Raw genomic sequence first — 17,320 nt, 5'->3', positions numbered from 1 at the left:
AAATGACAGAAAAATGTTTATACTTCTGTTAAGTAAGGCAACAGAGACCCTGTGCCTTAACTTTATTCAGCTCAGTCATGACAACCCCAGTTGCTGGTTTTTACCAATGAAAAACATGAAATTGTGCTGAAACAAACCAGCCCGACGCCTAATTGCAGCTACCACCAGGCAAACAGTTGTTCTTTTGCGCTGTCAATGTGTATGTAGAAATGTTGGATGATGTCTGATTGCACCATATCAGCTAATGTAATAACATAAGATTCAGATGTAGTGTGCGTCGTTTTCTATTGGCATGTAATTATCTTTTTTACCCTGTTTTCATTTAGAGCTACAGCCAGCATAAATACACAATGTTAATGTTACAGTCCAGGCTTGCAGTGTTGGTGTAGACAAGTCCCACATACAAATTGGCACTTGGCAGAGTTGTCCACGCTCTTAATGATGATGTGAGACGTAGTCTGTGCGAGGGTGTGAACTTTTTTCTTTTTTTCTTCTTTGAGTTCAACCCTCAAAGCTGTTCTCAGCTTAATAATGAAATAAATTACAGTTTGCGTTATTATTCATTTCTCACTCCTCATTGTACCGATGTCTCATAATATGATTCACACTTGTTCTAAGCCTTTTAGTTCTTGCATGTGTGAAATTATGGATTTTAGATTTGTGTCCATGCATATTTATTCTTTTCTGATGTGTGTGGCATGTTGCAGAGGTTAAGGACTGTTCATTAGCAAACTGTAAGAGCTCACATTTCAGTGAACAGTTTTGCACCAGTGCACTCCTGTTTATTTGCAAGTATTCTGAAGACAAATGTGTTTAAGTAGAACAGTAGAATTGCTTTTTGCATGCGTGCCTGTCAAGTTTTACGTGCATGTGTAAGGCTTGATGTTAAAAAAGAACTTATGAGGCAGTAATGTGGGTTAGTTCCTCATTTAGCCTCCAAGTCAGTGCTGGGAACAGCAGCTGTTTCTTCTGCATGCTAATTTGACAATATAAGTGCAAATCATAAAATGACTCAATGTAAAGCATATAAGGCAGTTTTGGAGTAGGGTTTGTAATTTAAAAAAAAACAGTGTCTTTATATAATAGAAGTAACAGAGAAGTAAATTCACAAGTCTTTATGACAAAAAGTAAAGCGTAATTGTGCATCTTAGGTCTTAACTCATGTTGGAAGCTCAACCATGTGACATGATCACTGGCTCACTCAAGGCTATTATCAAGATTTTTTTTTTTTTTAAGAGTTAAAAGTTAGCTAAAAGTTAAATACTTTTCTGAGAATAATCACTCCTCCACTATCGTGCTTAGAGTTTTTCCTGCCTTAAATTGGAACTTGCCGTGTAAGCACCATTAGTCCAAATATAGTGAAGGCAGAGATGGGGAAAAAGACTAGTAGTATAGTTAGTACTTCGAGCCTTCGAGAAGGCTCACCAGCGCCTCTTCTTCTTGAGGACTCTGAGGAAGAACCACCTGTCCTCAGACATCCTGGTGAACTTCTATCGCTGCACCATCGAGAGCATCCTGACCAACTGTATAACAGTCTGGTACGGGAACTGCTCTGCCTCGGACCGGAAGGCGTTGCAGAGGGTCGTGAAAACTGCCCAGCGCATCGCCGGAGCACCACTTCCTGCCATAAAAGACATCTACAGGAAGCGGTGTCTGAAAAGGGCTGGGAAAATCATCAGAGACCCCAGTCACCCATCACATGGACTCTTCACCCTCCTGCCCTCTGGGAGGCGCTACAGGAGCCTCCGGACTAAGACCACCAGGTACCGGAACAGCTTCTTCCCCACAGCTGTCAGACTCCTGAACTCTGCCTCCTGACATCTGACCCACGTTAACTCATGGACTGAACATACACACACACACACACAATGGACAACTGTACCCTCAAACACACAATAATAACATGGACTGAACCACCACTCTCAACCACTAGCACTTTATATAGCCTCTGTAGAAATTATCCACACCCTCACTTACCTTAACTGCACTACTGTATAGCCCTGTGTAAACAATCATTCTGTACATACGATAATTTTTAACCCTACAACTGTTTACAACTTGCATAGTTCCCATTTCTGTATAGCTGTATATCTCAGATTCCTGTAAAGTTATTTATTTCATATTCTGTATAGTTTTTCATATTTATATCCTGTCCATATCCTGTACATAGCTTGTACTCACTACAGCCTGTACATACTTATAGTTATAGAATATTCACAACATACTTCATACCGTGTACATTATAACATAATAGACCCATTTCTGTAATATACTTACATATCTATATTATTGCTAATATATATTGTAATATATCTATATCACTAAGCACTTCTGGATGGATGCAAACTGCATTTCGTTGCCCTGTACCTGTGCATGTGCAATGACAATAAAGTTGAATTCTATTCTATTCTATTCTTCTTTAGTTCAGGCTACATTCACACATTCATACGGTGCTTTATTCCTTATTCTGGGGGCAACCAAGAACACTTGGAGGAATTGGTGATTGAAAGCCGTCTTCTGATTATTGCCATGCTCTTATGCTTGGTTACCTTACTTAACAAAAGTCAGCTACTGCGGCTGAGTAATCAGTCCTGTTATATTCAAGTAAAGTCAGGTTTAATTGCTGGTGCATTGTCTGTATTGAATTATCTCTACACACAAGTCCACATGGTTGCAAAAAAAATAAAATAAAAAATCAGACACATAGAGGTCAGGATGAAGCTTTACGATCTTTGTTCTGTTCTGTTTGTTTCTTGGACCCAAATGGACTTGAGCAGACCTGTGGACATGGAGACTATGACACGCCTTTTAAAACCATTTTGCACACCTGGTAGATATCACTGAACTGTATGATCAGAGACATTTGGAGGATTTATTGGCCAATAACTCACAAGGCTGAGTCTTTGAGTGGAATACAATTCAGTCAAATGATATATGCCTTGCACAGTCGATCTGAGCAGTGATGACACATATTCATTACAGTCTGCCTATTGTGCAGATAACATTATCAAGCTGTCTGCAGTCAGGAGCCAGCAGTCAACTCAGATTTCACATTTGTCTTTAGCTCATAGCTCCACTACTTGATTGGATGTAGTGGCATGGCACTCTGGTAACTCCTGCTGCTGTCAGTACTCACTATGTGCATCCATGAAGCAAATGTAAGGCTTGTGCAACTACTACTAAGTTCCTCTGGTTAGAATGCTTAAAATGGAAATGTAGAAAAACAATTCTGGGCTTGGTACTTGCAACATTGAAGTCAACCCAGTTCAGCAAGCTTCTGCTTTTTCTCCACACAGTAAACACCAAGAACATTGTTTTTACTGCTGTGGAGGCACACAGAATTGATTTTGTTTTTCCAACCATTCCCCTGCTTCAGATATGCCAAAAATACACACTGAGTTGCTGCCAAAACACGTAGTAGATATTTTGTTTTTGTGGTTTTATATTTTATATTATACATAGACTAATGTTTCCCTTTTGTTGTCCTCTTGTTGGCCAAGTGCAGTTACCTAAACATAATTTTTATATAAGTACACAATCTTCATAGAGAGCAATAGCAATGTTGCATTTTCCATCTTGCAATAATTTGGGTTTTTATTAGCTTGTTAAAACGTGTTTCCATATGTTCACAGTCATCAGGGGATGTAAGTGCATGCACACACATGCATCTTTCAGGGAGACTTGAGCAGACTTGAAATAGTGTAATTGGAAGGACTATTATGCACAGCTGTCCTGTTGCACATCCAAAACCAAGTATAATTCCATTCGAAGTCAGCAGACTAGCTGATGAGCTCCCAAATTACAGCAATAGACTCACAGGAGCAGATGAAGTTGAACTAACTCCTACTTACAGCACATTGAGAATGCTAACAGGTTTGCAAGCATGGGTTTCGGGTTTGACTTTTGGGTCACCTCCAAACCTCAAAATCAGGAAGAAGTACCTGAAAATCTCCTGAGGCTGACTTTAGTGTGGTGGGAACCACAGCCTTTGTGATGCATAGTAATTTGAGACACTGGATCCAGCGTGGGCAATGCCTTAACTAGAAGGTCAGCAGTTTGCTCTCTTTCTCCCTCTCTTATCTGTACCAGTAGTGCAGTCTAGGTTTTTGGGTCTTTGCCATAGTCCGATCATCCTGTCAACCCCCCTGTGCGATTTCCAGTAAATGATACTACAGAATTGCTGCCAGGTCAGAGAATGGGACTGAGGTGGATGCTGCATGGCCCAAATACAGAAAACACAACACTGGTGAGAGAGCACACAGTGGGAGTTTATTTCTCACTTCCAGAGAGAGAACGTAGACTCCACGTGAGAGCGTTGTGTAATAGTAACTATAAGTGGACAGATATAGCCTGAGCAGCTAAAATGGCATTCATTAATAATATTTAACCTGACTCTTAACTTCTGTCTTTTGTCCTGTAGTTATTTTTCAGTCCCCTCCTATATTAAAAAAATGCTCGCCTTCCATCCCACTTTCACCTTCACCAGTTCTATTAAGGTCTAATTTGTAATCAGAATAACAGACAGATACTGGCTCTTTCGGTTTTCTTATGATGGTCATGATAATAGATGACTCATGCATTTCATTTTCAGTGCAGGGGTAATGACATAAACTTGCGTGTGTGGCCAGACAGTTCTGTGTTGCAAGAGTCTTTGCATGCATATGTGCCATGGATGTCAACATGAAACCATAGTGAGGTTAATTCAAATGAATATAAATCTAGTACTGATAGAGTTGCAACATAAATTGGTAGATGATGAATTATATTTTTTATTTATTTAAGTAATAACCAGTATGACTTATTAGTATTAGACTAGTCTAAGAGTCAAGTGGCTTAAAGTCCCATTGGACGCTTAGGAAACCAATCCTTGGTTTCTGTTTAGTTTTTTTGATTTTGTTTGTTTGTTCTGATCATTGGTGGGGAACTCTGGTTAAATATCAATTTGACTTGCCAGCTATTGCTGATTGGTGACCATTGTTGATCACTGAGATCAGTGGAATCGCTAAGTTGCTGTGCAAAGCGAGTGTGGCATAAAATGAAACTCATCATCTTTCCTCATGTGGACCATGAATGAGATCAGTGGGTTTGATCAGTGGTTGTTGATCAATGGTCGTGACAATTTGCATATTAATGATCAAGAAACTGACCTCACAGCCTATTGTTTACTCAGTGGGCTACGTTCAGTCATTGTGCAAATGTAGTGTTTATAAGGTTGGGGAAACCTGCAGTCAGCTGAGAATGAAGAAGTCACTTGGATGACTGACAAAATGTTTCTCCCACTGAAAACGCTACGTCCAGATGAAGAGAATCATCCTTTTGGGATTTACTTACCTGGATGATTGCACATGCATTAAGATGCTGTGAATGAGGTTTAACAGGTAGAGAGAGTGTGCCTTGTGTGCGTCTGCAGCCCATACATGTTGCTAAAACTAGACAGTGTACCAAGAATACGCGGAGGACAGGCCTTACACTGGGGGAAACTGAACCATGATGACACCCCTTCAGAGGACCATGTGACATCACTCACATGCACATTCATCCCTGCTGGTCAATGGTCAAGTAGGGAGCAGTTAGGTGAGGCATTGAATTATTAGACCCTAGAGAGGCAAAGATGTGTCAGTACTTTCCATATCATGTGACAAACTGCTGATTATGTCATTGTGGTCATTGTCCTTTCCTCAGCGAATCTACTCCCCCTCCAGTTGTCTTTCTTGTGGTTTATTCTTGTTGTTCTGTGGAAGCAAACAGTTTTATCTTACATCTTACTTGTTTCTTATTCAGTTCCAACCTGAACAGCTGGCTTTTGATTTGTATCACTGTTTCAGTTTTTATAGAAACATATCTGCAACATGAAAGAAGGAATGCACATGGATTTGAAAGGGAGGCTTCTCGGTGCTTTAGAAAATATGCTCTGATGTCATTGCTTCTGGTTAGAGATGGACCGATCCGATATTACGTATCGGTATCGGTCCGATACTGACCTAAATTACTGGATCGGATATCGGAGAAAAATAAAAAATGTAATCCGATCCATTAAATATCACGAAAGCACCTCACAAAACTTGCAACACACCGTAACTCACCTCAGGTTAGCACGTCGGAGCAGTATGCATCACGTGATAGAGCGGCTGTGGCATGCGGGACCTGTCGGTGGTCTGGATAGCATTTGGAGCTTCGCTAGCAACCCGGCATTTCATCTCCGACAAAGTTATCCCGAGAGAAGTAAAGCAAGTGTGTAAGTCCATCTCTGAATGTTTGTAAAGCATTCCTGCATTAAGCTTAACAAGCGACTGCCTCTTCTTGCTGCTACTTCAATCATGAAACTGCTTAACGATCAGCTGATCGGCTTTTCTGTCGCGAGTCCGTGTCTCTTGTTTGCTTTTGGCCCACTTTGCACCAGAAAGAGGAAACCAGCGGCTGAACAACAGCAGCACGTTTAAGCTTGATCAGCTGTTGTTAGAATTTATTTAATATTACTTTCTACTCGAGGATCTTTTTCTACGTAGCTGACGGCTGGTAACTGTGCAGGGGCGGATCTAGCAAAGTTTAGCCAGGGGGGCCGATAGGGCATTAACAGGGAAAAGGGGGCACAAAGACATACTTTTCTTTCTTATTCTCATTTAAAATGTCTAGCTTTTAATAAATAATTATCTGACAGCCAAAGTTTTAATTTGATGCAAAATGAATAGAAGTCCATTACTGTATATAGTAACTATTAAGTCTAATATACCCTAGTAAGCTATACTACTTTTTCCTTTGGGAAGGTACCATCTGTGCAGTCTGCAATTTTGTTGAAGAAAGATGTTGAATCTATTTAATATTTCTTGAAAAATAATTGATTTCTGTGCATTTTTTTTTCACACTGCATCAAATTAAGGTTGATTACGGCGATTAAGCATCATGAGGTGGAGCGTGAGGGGTGGTTCCCTATTTTTTATTTATTTATTTTTGTTGTTGCTGGGAGTTGGAACCCTATTAGTTAGGTTGCTTAATATTTATGCTAAGTACTCTTTAAAATACCAGAATAGGGAGGATGGTGTAGGTTTAAGTTTATTAGATTGATCAGTATTGCTGTACTATGAAATATTTTTTTTTGCATACAGGTATAACAGAATAGCTTTAGTGTAGTTGTTGTTTTAAACTTGAGTATGAACTTATACAAAATGCAGCAAGATATTTAAAAAACAGTTTTGTTGATTAAAAAACACCATATCGGATTCATATCGGTATCGGCAGATATCCAAATTTATGATATCGGTATCGGTATCGGACATAAAAAAGTGGTATCGTGCCATCTCTACTTCTGGTTGAGGTAAAGGCTTTCACACAGCTAGAGAAGATCATAGGGTTTCATAACGTGACTAAATTAGTTTCATATATGATCTTTTTTTTTCTCACATGGTCACATTCATATGACTTTGTTAGCGTTCCTGGTGCTCTCTGACAGGCAGAGAGCACAATAACCATGGTGTTAACCAATCTATTTCTAGTAATACACCAGTTAAAATAAATTTTGATAAATCATCAAAAATGGCATATTGGTTGATGTCTTCATAGATAGATCTTCACATTTGACTTTTACTTTCATGCTCATTAACCTTCCTTTTCTATGGGAATAAAGGCAGAATAGAACCAGCTGGCAGCCAGTTGGGTCAAGTCCCCTCGAGTTGTGCTCATTGACAAAGACTCATTCAGACTGATGACAACATGCTGGCAATCTGTTTGCATTTGCATGAAGTTACAGCAGAAGAACAAACAAGAATGCCTTTTGACATTTTGTTGAACAGGATCCGGACTTGTTTTCTTTGTTTTCCAAATTTCTTTAAAAAAAAAAAAATTTGACCAACTTGAAAAGTTGGATGCCAGGATCCTTTTCTTGCTGTTGATTTCAGCTGTCATACCAACATTTCTTAACAATTGACACGGCTGTGTTATGTTCTGTTATCATAACAGAAGCTAAAATACATCTTTGTTAAATTAGCTTAAAATGATGCTCAATTGTAAAATAATGCATGTAGAGTTGCAACATAAAGTGGTGGATAATGCATTATACTTGTATTAGAGTTAGACTAGTCTAAGGCTGACGTGGCTTAAAGTCCCACTGAAGTGGCTTAAAGGATGCTTAGGAAACAAATCCTTGGTTTCTGTTTCGTTTTTTCATTTTGGTTTTTTGTGTATTTGTTTGTTTTTATATCACTATTTTTATATCACAGAGACACATCATTATAATTGAAGTTCAAGTAAATCTGCTCTCTCTGTGTGAAAGGTCCAGGGTTCAAAAAATGTTGTCAAGTGAGCTTTCAAAATGAGTGTGAAGGGTGAGTGATAGTTTCAGATTTAAAAAAATACAAATGGAGTAAAAATAAACACAAAAATTAATTGGATAACAGTTATTATTACCTTGGCAGCAAGTAAAGTGTATGTGGGGGGGAAACATTGCAAAAATTAATACAATTCTTGTGTTTCTATTCTTTATATGTCGCTGTTATCCTTCTACAATCTGTACCCATATGTTTTCTAGTATGGACCCTAACAACTGCCTGCATACATTGATAAACTTGGTTAGACCCGAGTACTCCATCCATTAGCTAAATTCCTAGCTATTTCATTATCTGAGTGATTTCCAGCCCCTGCCCACTACTCTACTGAACCAGAGGCTGGATTGCCAGTAACCTCTTCTGTCTCTGGAGGGCTGAACCAGGCATTCTGTCTAAGCTTCAAATATTTAGCACACCTAATTGAGATCCGTGTTGAAATGTACACTCGTAATAACATAAAGGTATTTTAGAAATGGTGTTTTTTGTTTGTATGTGGACAGAGTAAGTGTTGCCTACACTATGGTTAGCCCTGCGCAGCCATTCCTCAGCTCTGTAGTGGAAACTAGGCCGAGCTGGTGTCAGGTTTCCATGTTGCAGCCGTTCCTGTCCCAGACACTCAGGGACTCGCATTGATTTTATAAACCACAACTCCAGGACAGCATTCAGGGCTCTGAACACCATAATGACATAATGGATGTTTTGGCCAAGCCAAGCAAAATGACATTATGTTCAGTGTGGTGTTTTATGTCTGCAATGCCTTGAATTTCTCTGGAAATGCACTGTGTAATGCTATGTGAAACACTCTAAGCTCCAGGAATAGACTGGCTGCTTGCTACACCATTAACTGAGATTTGTAAAGACAGGGAGACAAAGATAAGTAAGTTTGACGGTATAATTCAGTCCCTGTGTAGACAATAATGAGTCCTATTTCACCAGCTCCGTTCCATCAACTTGGCTAACGAAGTTGAGGATATGTCATTTGTGTCATCCGCGCAATGCAATTCAATAAATACGATTTGTTGTTAGTAAACACTGACAGTGAGACAAAGTGATATTAAAAGGAGTCATCCTGTTGGTCCTTTGAGTATTTTTCTACAGTGTGGTGTGGAGCTTTATTGATATAAGCACATAATCTCCACAGCTTACATTAACAGAAACTGTAAGTAGTGTAAATGGTTGAAGCGGCAGCTCAAAGTGACTTTCATGTTTGTTTGTTTTTGTCTGAACTAAAGTCAGAAATCAGAAATGATTCACTTTGAGACTGGCAGAAACAGCACTGCATGATTGAAAACTTTATATTGCTATTGCTTAGTCTTAATTCACATTATTTAAATTGTAAAAAAGTGTTAATTGTAGTTTGTTTTGTTTGTTTTTACATATAAAACTGAGATTGACATTTTAGAACTTGAAAATTAACTAAAGTGCATTGATTTGAAAATATCAAGTTTCTAATTATTTAGCTGTGTGTGCTGCTCTTACAACTGACAAAATTGCAATTGCATTATAAAAATATAAATACAGGTATTTGTTTTATTCTTTAATGCATGCATTAGTAGGAGAAGCTTAAGCTATTAGATCACCATTATTACATTCAATCAATAAAATAAGCTGAGAAAACAATAGCGATTACTCACCACCTCGAATGTATCATGATTAACGGAGACTATTGATCACCGTTATGTGACATCATTGTTTATCAGCTGCTTTTTCATTCGAAGTCAAAGATCTTTAATTCTTTTAGAGTCTCCTTATTGAGCAGAGTCACAGTATGACTGATTTTCTTGTGTGGTGGAGCTATCCCTCTAACTGTTTAAAAATCAATGAGCAGGGCTGCCTGTGGTCTCATAATTACATCATTTTTGCATCACTTAGTTAAAATATTTAGGTATTTAATTGTCCAAACTTTTCACTAGTGCTGTATTTCCATTTCTTTTTTCGCATTCAGTTGTTTTTGATAAATAACTCATTCATGATGTTGTATATTTCCAGAAAAGATATACACTCAACAAAAATATAAACGCAACACCTTTGTTACTGCTCCCATTCCCCATGGGATGGACGTAGAGACCTAAAATTCATTCCAGATACACAATATAACCATCCCTCCCAAGCAGTGGTCACAAATCAGTCCAAATGTGTGGTAGTGGGCACATCTGCTATATTGAGATAATCCATCCCACCTCACAGGTGTGCCACATCAGGATGCTGATCTGACATCATGAGTAGTGCACAGGTGTACCTCAGACTGCCCACAACAAAAGGCCACCCTGGAATGTGCAGTTTTTTGCGCTATTGGGGGTCTGGGGACCCAGAACCGGTCAGTATCTGGTGCGACCACCATTTGCCTCATGCAGTGCAACACATCGTCGCATGGAGTCTATCAGATTGTCAATTGTGGCCTGTGGAATGTTGGTCCACTCCACTTCAATGGCTGTTCGAGGTTGTTGGATATTCGTGGGAACTGGTACACGCTGTCGTATACGCCGGTCAAGCACATCCCGAACATGCTCAATGGGTGACATGTCCGGTGAGTATGCTGGCCATGCAAGAACTGGGACATTCTCAGCTGCCATCTGCCCTGAACAATGTGAACCATGATTCATCCGTGAAGCGCACACCTCTCCAACGTGCCAGACGCCATCGATGTGAGCATTTGCCCACACAAGTCTGTTACGGCGACGAGCTGGAGTCAGGTCAAGACCCCGATGAGGACGACGGGCATGCAGTTGAGCGTCCCTGAGATGGTTTCTGACAGTTTGTGCAGAAATTGTTTGGTTGTGCAAACCAATTGTTCCAGCAGCTGTCTGGGTGGCTGGTCTCAGACGATCTTGGAGGTGAACCTGCTGGATGTGGAGGTCCTGGGCTGGTGTGGTTACACGAGGTCTGCGGTTGTGAGGCCGGTTGGATGTGCTGCCATATTCTCTGAAACGCCTGTGGAGACGGCTTATGGTAGAGAAATGAACATTCAATGCACGGGCGACAGATCTGGTTGACATTCCTGCTGTCAGCATGCCAATTGCACGCTCCCTCATTGCTTGTGGCATCTGTGGCATTTTGCTGTGAGACAAAACTGCACATTCCAGGGTGGCCTTTTGTTGTGGGCAGTCTGAGGTACACCTGTGCACTACTCATGATGTCAGATCAGTATCCTGATGTGGCACACCTGTGAGGTGGGATGGATTATCTCAATATAGCAGATGTGCCCACTACCACACATTTGGACTGATTTGTGACCACTGTTTGGGAGGGATGGTTATATTGTGTATCTGGAATGAATTTTAGGTCTCTACGTCCATCCCATGGGGAATGGGAGCAGTAACAAAGGTGTTGCGTTTATATTTTTGTTGAGTGTAGTATCACATGTATCACCTTCTTACAAAGAGATTTTACTAATAAAATGAATATTTATAACTATAAACTTAAACAAATATATTGCTTTATTTGATGTTTTGGCTAAATACATGTAATTGAAACACTCGGGAGATGTATCATTCTGCCCTGTTCCTCATCCTTTAAAATTACATAAGCATAAGTGACCTGAACACTTTGATGTAAGAGAAGGTTTCTCTTCTTAATACAGCACAATTTCTGTGCAAAGCCTTAAAGAATCACTTAAGAAATTCCCTTGAATCAAAAAGCAAGGAAAGCAAAAGCAAAGAAAGTTGGCAGTGTTTTTTTTCCCCTTTTAGTAGCAGATGGAACTGGAAGGGAGCCAGTTGCTGTTAGAGGCTGATTGTTTGGATAGACTGTAATGGTTTCCTTTTTTCGGTTATTGTTGGCTGTAGGAAGGAAGGCATTAGGTCCACTGCCACAGCAGAGACCTGATATAAATGCAAACAAAAGCATTTCATTTTCTAAATATGACATTTTTATTCTCTTTCTTTATGTGTCCTTCTTCTTTCTTTTTCTTCTTGACCTTACCTGGGAGGGAAAAAAATAAAAAAATAAAAAAATATATATTATGCATGCTCATAAATCCAGTTTAAATAAAGACTCTGCTAGAGCATTCAATATTCTTTCGATATATTTCAGTACAACATTTTGTAAGTAAGCATTAATCACTATATTTATGAACAGTAATACTGAAGCCTACAGTACTGTGCCACACCTCATTATTTTATATTTTACTTCCAAGGAGCCTGACTTTCTAATTATTTTTATTTTATTTTTTATTTTTGAAGTGTTCCCCAGACTTTCTTGAAGTTTTCAGAGATTGTCTGTGGACTTTGGCTGCTTTTACATTCATTGTCAGTCCAGTCTTGTACTATTTTTGGAGCAACCTGGGTTTGTTTTTTTAATTGCACTACTTAACACTGACCTATGAATAATTCAAACATAAAAAATGAATATGCTGAGGAGGTAAGGAGAGAGGCTAACCATTAATGTCTGCAGCTATCTGTAAAACATGGTGGATACTCTGGCATGGTTTGTGGCTACATTTCAGCCAGTGGTGTTGTGGATGTTGTCAAAATTGATGGAATTATGAACACCTTCATTTTTCAACATGACAATGATCCCAAACACACTGCCAATGCAGTAAAAGCAGACCTGGACAGACAAAAACAGTGGAGCAGTATCAGTCATGGATTAGCCTCTCCCAGAGTCCGGACTTCAACGTGTTTGTCTTACACTGTATTTCCATTTATGTTTTAACCTGCCAGTAAATCTCTGCACCTACTGGAGGTTTGATGTATGGAGACTCACCGTAGACATGCATATATGCAGATTATCAAATAATAATACAAACTTTGTTTTGTCATGATTTTTTCAGCTCCAGCACTCTGACAGGATGGCATCACACGAAGGGGAGGAGCCTCCTCCGTACCAGGGCCGAACAGATAGTCGTTTAAAGAGCAAGAAGCCACCCAGCCTTGTAATAGCCATCCCTCCACCAGAAGCAGTGATGTCCCAGGTAGGCTGGTTGTGTTTTTTTTTTTTTTTACCTGACCCTGTCCTTCACTGCTTGGTATCATGCAACAGTTATTTAAATGTGTTGTCACATAACACGTAGGGTTGACATGGACCCTAACTCTGAAAATATAGACTGACTCATGAGCAGGTCTGTGCTTCTGTTGTCTCTGAAGTTTGCTGCTCTCTGTGGATTTAACACAATGAATTCTACAAGATATTAGTACATGCTAAATGAACTATCATGGATGCCTTCCGGTGGCTAGCCACTAAAAAACCGAAGTAAAAGTGTAATTTGCTAAGTGATACTGAAGAGCGTTACTGGCTGAAATCCAAATTGATGACTACTACATCTGAGCTGACGTTGATCACGGACACTACAGTCTGTCCTGCACTAGGTTAACATGGTCTACAATACTGCAAACTACCCACAAAGTGTGGTGATTTTCTTATTAGCACAGACTGGCAAACATAATACTGATATACTCTTTATGTTGTCAAAGGGTTTAAAAGGGTTTTTTTTCTCTCAATTATACAATTTTAAAATAACTTGTTTTTTCTCCCCAGAAAAATGTGTGAAAATATTTACAAATGTCTTCTCTACTCTACCATTATTTAGCTTTTGTTTTCTTGTGCTACTACTACTAGTGGCCTGTCAAGCTCCATACTCTCTCACATCACATGTAATGTAGCGAAATCTAAAAAGTGACCTGTAAAATAACTCATTGTGAATCACTCACTCCTGCGTATAGCACAAAGTTCTTCATTTAAACGGAGATAAGCAAAGATCAGCTCAATGAACACAGAATTAAAACAGAGCCAAAAAAAGCCCGAGTGTTGTGATTGTTACTGAACAAATTTCTTCAAAGAAAGGCTTTTTATTCATTTTGTGTTAGTAAAGAGCACATTCCTCTCAATCTGCTTCATAAACATGGTCCAAAAAACATGTCTGGATATTTTGTGGGTAGCTCACATGGAGGTTCAGATCAATTTTCGGTTTCACTCACTGTGCGATTATGAAAATTAATGGATGGATTAATGGGCTGATGGACTACTTCATAAATGGTTTGTAATAATCATTTGACTCAGGATGCACAGTAGAAGAAAATAAACGATTATGGGCAGTACTTTACTTTTAAGAGTTTACAACACATTAAAGCAGCACAGTGTTCCTCGATGCCTCTGTAATTGCCACTTGCTCTCGCAAGCAGGCTGTTGGCACAACTATCTGGCAGTTTGTGTAGCCCATATATTTGTAACGGCGGGCCTCATGCTAGCAACACAAACAAAGGCATTTTAGCTACACAAATTAGTTGGTGCTCAGAGTTCAACTGAGCATGTCACATTTAAACTGTTCTAAAAGGCAAGCAGTGTAATAAACATGTAAATTTGTGCTGTGGCTTTGCACTGCAGGTATTTATGCTACTAGCTTTTCCATTACAAAGACAATTTTAGATCATCCTAAATTTGGTACTGATTTGCTGCATCATGTGCCATAGTTAATACTTAATCAGGATGTGTGAGGCAGTGTTATTATTCTGAACTAAAACTGAAAACAAAAACTACATATGAAAAGCATTTTAGTTAAGTAGAGTAATAACAACTAGATCTTAAGAAAAAATGATTACAGAGGAAGTCTTATACGTTTTTGTCATTGGAGTCAGTCAATGTTACCATTGGAGCCTGCTCAACAAGGCTTTGTTTCAGAAGGTGTGTGTGTGTTTTTTTTTTTTTTTTGTTTGTTTTTTTTGGGGGGGGTTATTGGAGCTAGAAACGGGGAGTTTAATGCCTTTTTAAATTGTTGATGTTAAAAATTGTCACGTGGGGCACAAACATTTTTGGAGCATTGAACTGAATAACATTTAAGAGCCACTGGTGTAAAAGAGGGCATTTGTCCTCACTCCTCTGGAAGGAGATTGAGCATGGCCTAATTATGAAGGTACTTGCAACCTGATCGTTTGACAGGCTTTCCCCCTGCACAGGCAATATTATTTAGTTTTTATAGCTTATATATTTTATAGCAGCAAAGATTTCTGATGACAACATTTTCTTCGCTTCCTTTCTTCTGGTCAGCCACCACGACAATCCCTGAAAAAAAACCCAAGTGCTCAAGCGACCGGTTCTGTGTCAGAGAGCGTCGATGGACATAGAGATGGAGAATTTTCAGCAAGAGAAAGACGGGAGAAGTTTAGCAGACAAACATCGCTCTCACAAAGCATCCGAAAGTAAGCTCTGCTGCTGCTTCTGCTGTTGTTTTTGTCTCAGAGTCAAGTGTGACTCCACCTACAGTGGAGGCATAAGTAGCTTTGGGAGACAGAAAAAAATCAAATGTATGTAAGCATTCTCCCCTAAAGTGTATTTCAAAGAAGTCTGGGTGTTGTTCCCTGCAGTTCATTCACCTAAAACTATCAAGCACACACAATTCATTCATCCAGAAATCTCCTCTTCATAATCCTAATCCTAATTGCAGTCATTTAATTACTCCCATTTATCAACTACATGTCCTAATAGTCCAGTCATTGAGCGTGCAGCAAGCGTCAAGACATTTAATGTTTGGTAATAAAGTGCACTAATGTCTTTAAGAGTGCACAGTACGTGACTTTTGACTTCCCTTATATGAAAGTTATCCAAGCTACATCAGCTTGAACAAAGCTGCATTGTGTAATTTGGTGTCAAAATGTAACTGTTTATTTTTTTCTTTTGTGGTAGTATCTACTCTCTTCATATAAGGTGAAAAACAAGACTCGGATGTTTCGTTTCATTTCTTGTTTATGTAGCTTTTAAGAATAGGTATATGCTAAACATTTCAGGTCATTTTTGTGAATATCTTCTTTTAGCTGAACAATCTTTCTGTCCCTCCAGGAGTACAGCCCAGTGGTTCGGTGTGGGCGAAGACTGTGAGACTAATCAGCAGGTCTGGCACCGGAAGAGCCTGCGCCACTGCAGCCAGCGCTATGGCAAGCTGAAGCCCCAGTACAGAGAGCCCGAGACGGCCACCAGCATCGACCAGAGCCTGGATTCACCAGCTGCCCACAGGATGCCCAGGGTATAATACCGTCATACAAAGACAGCGTCACTTAGTGTGTTATCCTACTGTTAGGATGCTACAGTTTTATTTAAATGTCTACCTTATCGGTAATTTTAACTTGAGTGGAGAACATCATCCAGGAAACATGATGCACTTTCTGTTTAATATTCTGATACTTTTGTAAGAAAAGAAAAACTTTTTGTTCTGAAGGAAACTAAACAGAATGACACACAGCAGGCTCCATGTGTAGCTACTAAGACTTTCCATTTCTAAACTGCCAAGAAGCTCAACTTTTTTTCTTTGTTCTCCACCTGCATTTTTTCACTTGATGAAGTGGAGAGATTTCTCAAGAAGACACTGTATTAAAGTGCTGCATAGTTACAGACGTGGACCATCTGTGCTGCAGACGAATCATGTCTCTCTTTCAGTCTGTGCCAGACAGTTCTGCTCCACTCATCCAATATTTTGTTCATCTTTTTGTTCTCTGTCCTCATCTACACACACCTACCATCATTCCCTCTTTGCTACATATATGTACGTTTACACAAACACATAAAGCAGTTCTCTCTCTCCCAGTGTCAGCACTGTGAAGTTTGTAAGTTATAAATATGATCCTGTCATGCTCACCCACAGAGTGCTTCTTCTTCAACGTCGGCACAGTAGGAATATGTAAAGATGCTTACCAGTTCAAATTCACGTGACTGTCACAGTGAAGTATTTTTATCAGGCTGACCCTAATCTCTCTTTCTGCTAGATTGTGGACCCCCTGGCACGAGGGCGAGCCTTCCGCTGCCAGGATGAGTTGGACAGCCGCTCTCCAAGAACACCTCAAACAGCTCAAGGGGGTCCGGTCACACCAGGCGTCGCTTCACTCATCTCCTTCACCAGCCAGCGCTCCGGGTACAGTCGCTTCCCCAAACGAAAGCGAGAGTCCGTCGCGCGCATGAGCATCAGAGCTGCGTCCAACCTGTTGAGGGTGGGTGGAAATGAAAAGCAGAGTGGCAAGAGCACTGGTTCGAATCCCGGCCTTTAATGTTTCCTCTGTGTTTGCATGCTTTTTAGCCAT

The 17,320-nt window shown here is 39.7% G+C and overlaps 1 protein-coding gene across 2 annotated transcripts in view; it reads left to right on the top strand.

The window, feature by feature from the left end:
- The window catches only part of LOC147328095 (inactive rhomboid protein 2-like), a 41,238-nt gene that overhangs the window by 7,370 nt on the left and 16,548 nt on the right, over positions 1–17,320 (top strand). For both annotated transcript variants that reach the window (XM_086296251.1, XM_086296250.1), the window contains exons 2-5: positions 13,090–13,230; positions 15,300–15,451; positions 16,089–16,272; positions 17,009–17,230. In XM_086296251.1, coding sequence (XP_086152377.1) covers positions 13,108–13,230; positions 15,300–15,451; positions 16,089–16,272; positions 17,009–17,230 — 681 coding nt within the window. In that variant the 5' untranslated portion in view covers positions 13,090–13,107. The remainder of the gene's footprint in view (positions 1–13,089; positions 13,231–15,299; positions 15,452–16,088; positions 16,273–17,008; positions 17,231–17,320) is intronic.

The sequence above is a fragment of the Aulonocara sp. 'chitande type north' Nkhata Bay genome, linkage group LG6, assembly GCF_057382095.1.
Source record: "Aulonocara sp. 'chitande type north' Nkhata Bay isolate Kocher_YH1m ecotype deep benthic linkage group LG6, A_spYH_male_GT1.1, whole genome shotgun sequence".
Classification (NCBI taxonomy): domain Eukaryota; kingdom Metazoa; phylum Chordata; class Actinopteri; order Cichliformes; family Cichlidae; genus Aulonocara; species Aulonocara sp. 'chitande type north' Nkhata Bay.
The sequence above is the reverse complement of the archived record's forward strand: the minus strand, read 5'-3'. Positions and strand labels throughout refer to the sequence as shown.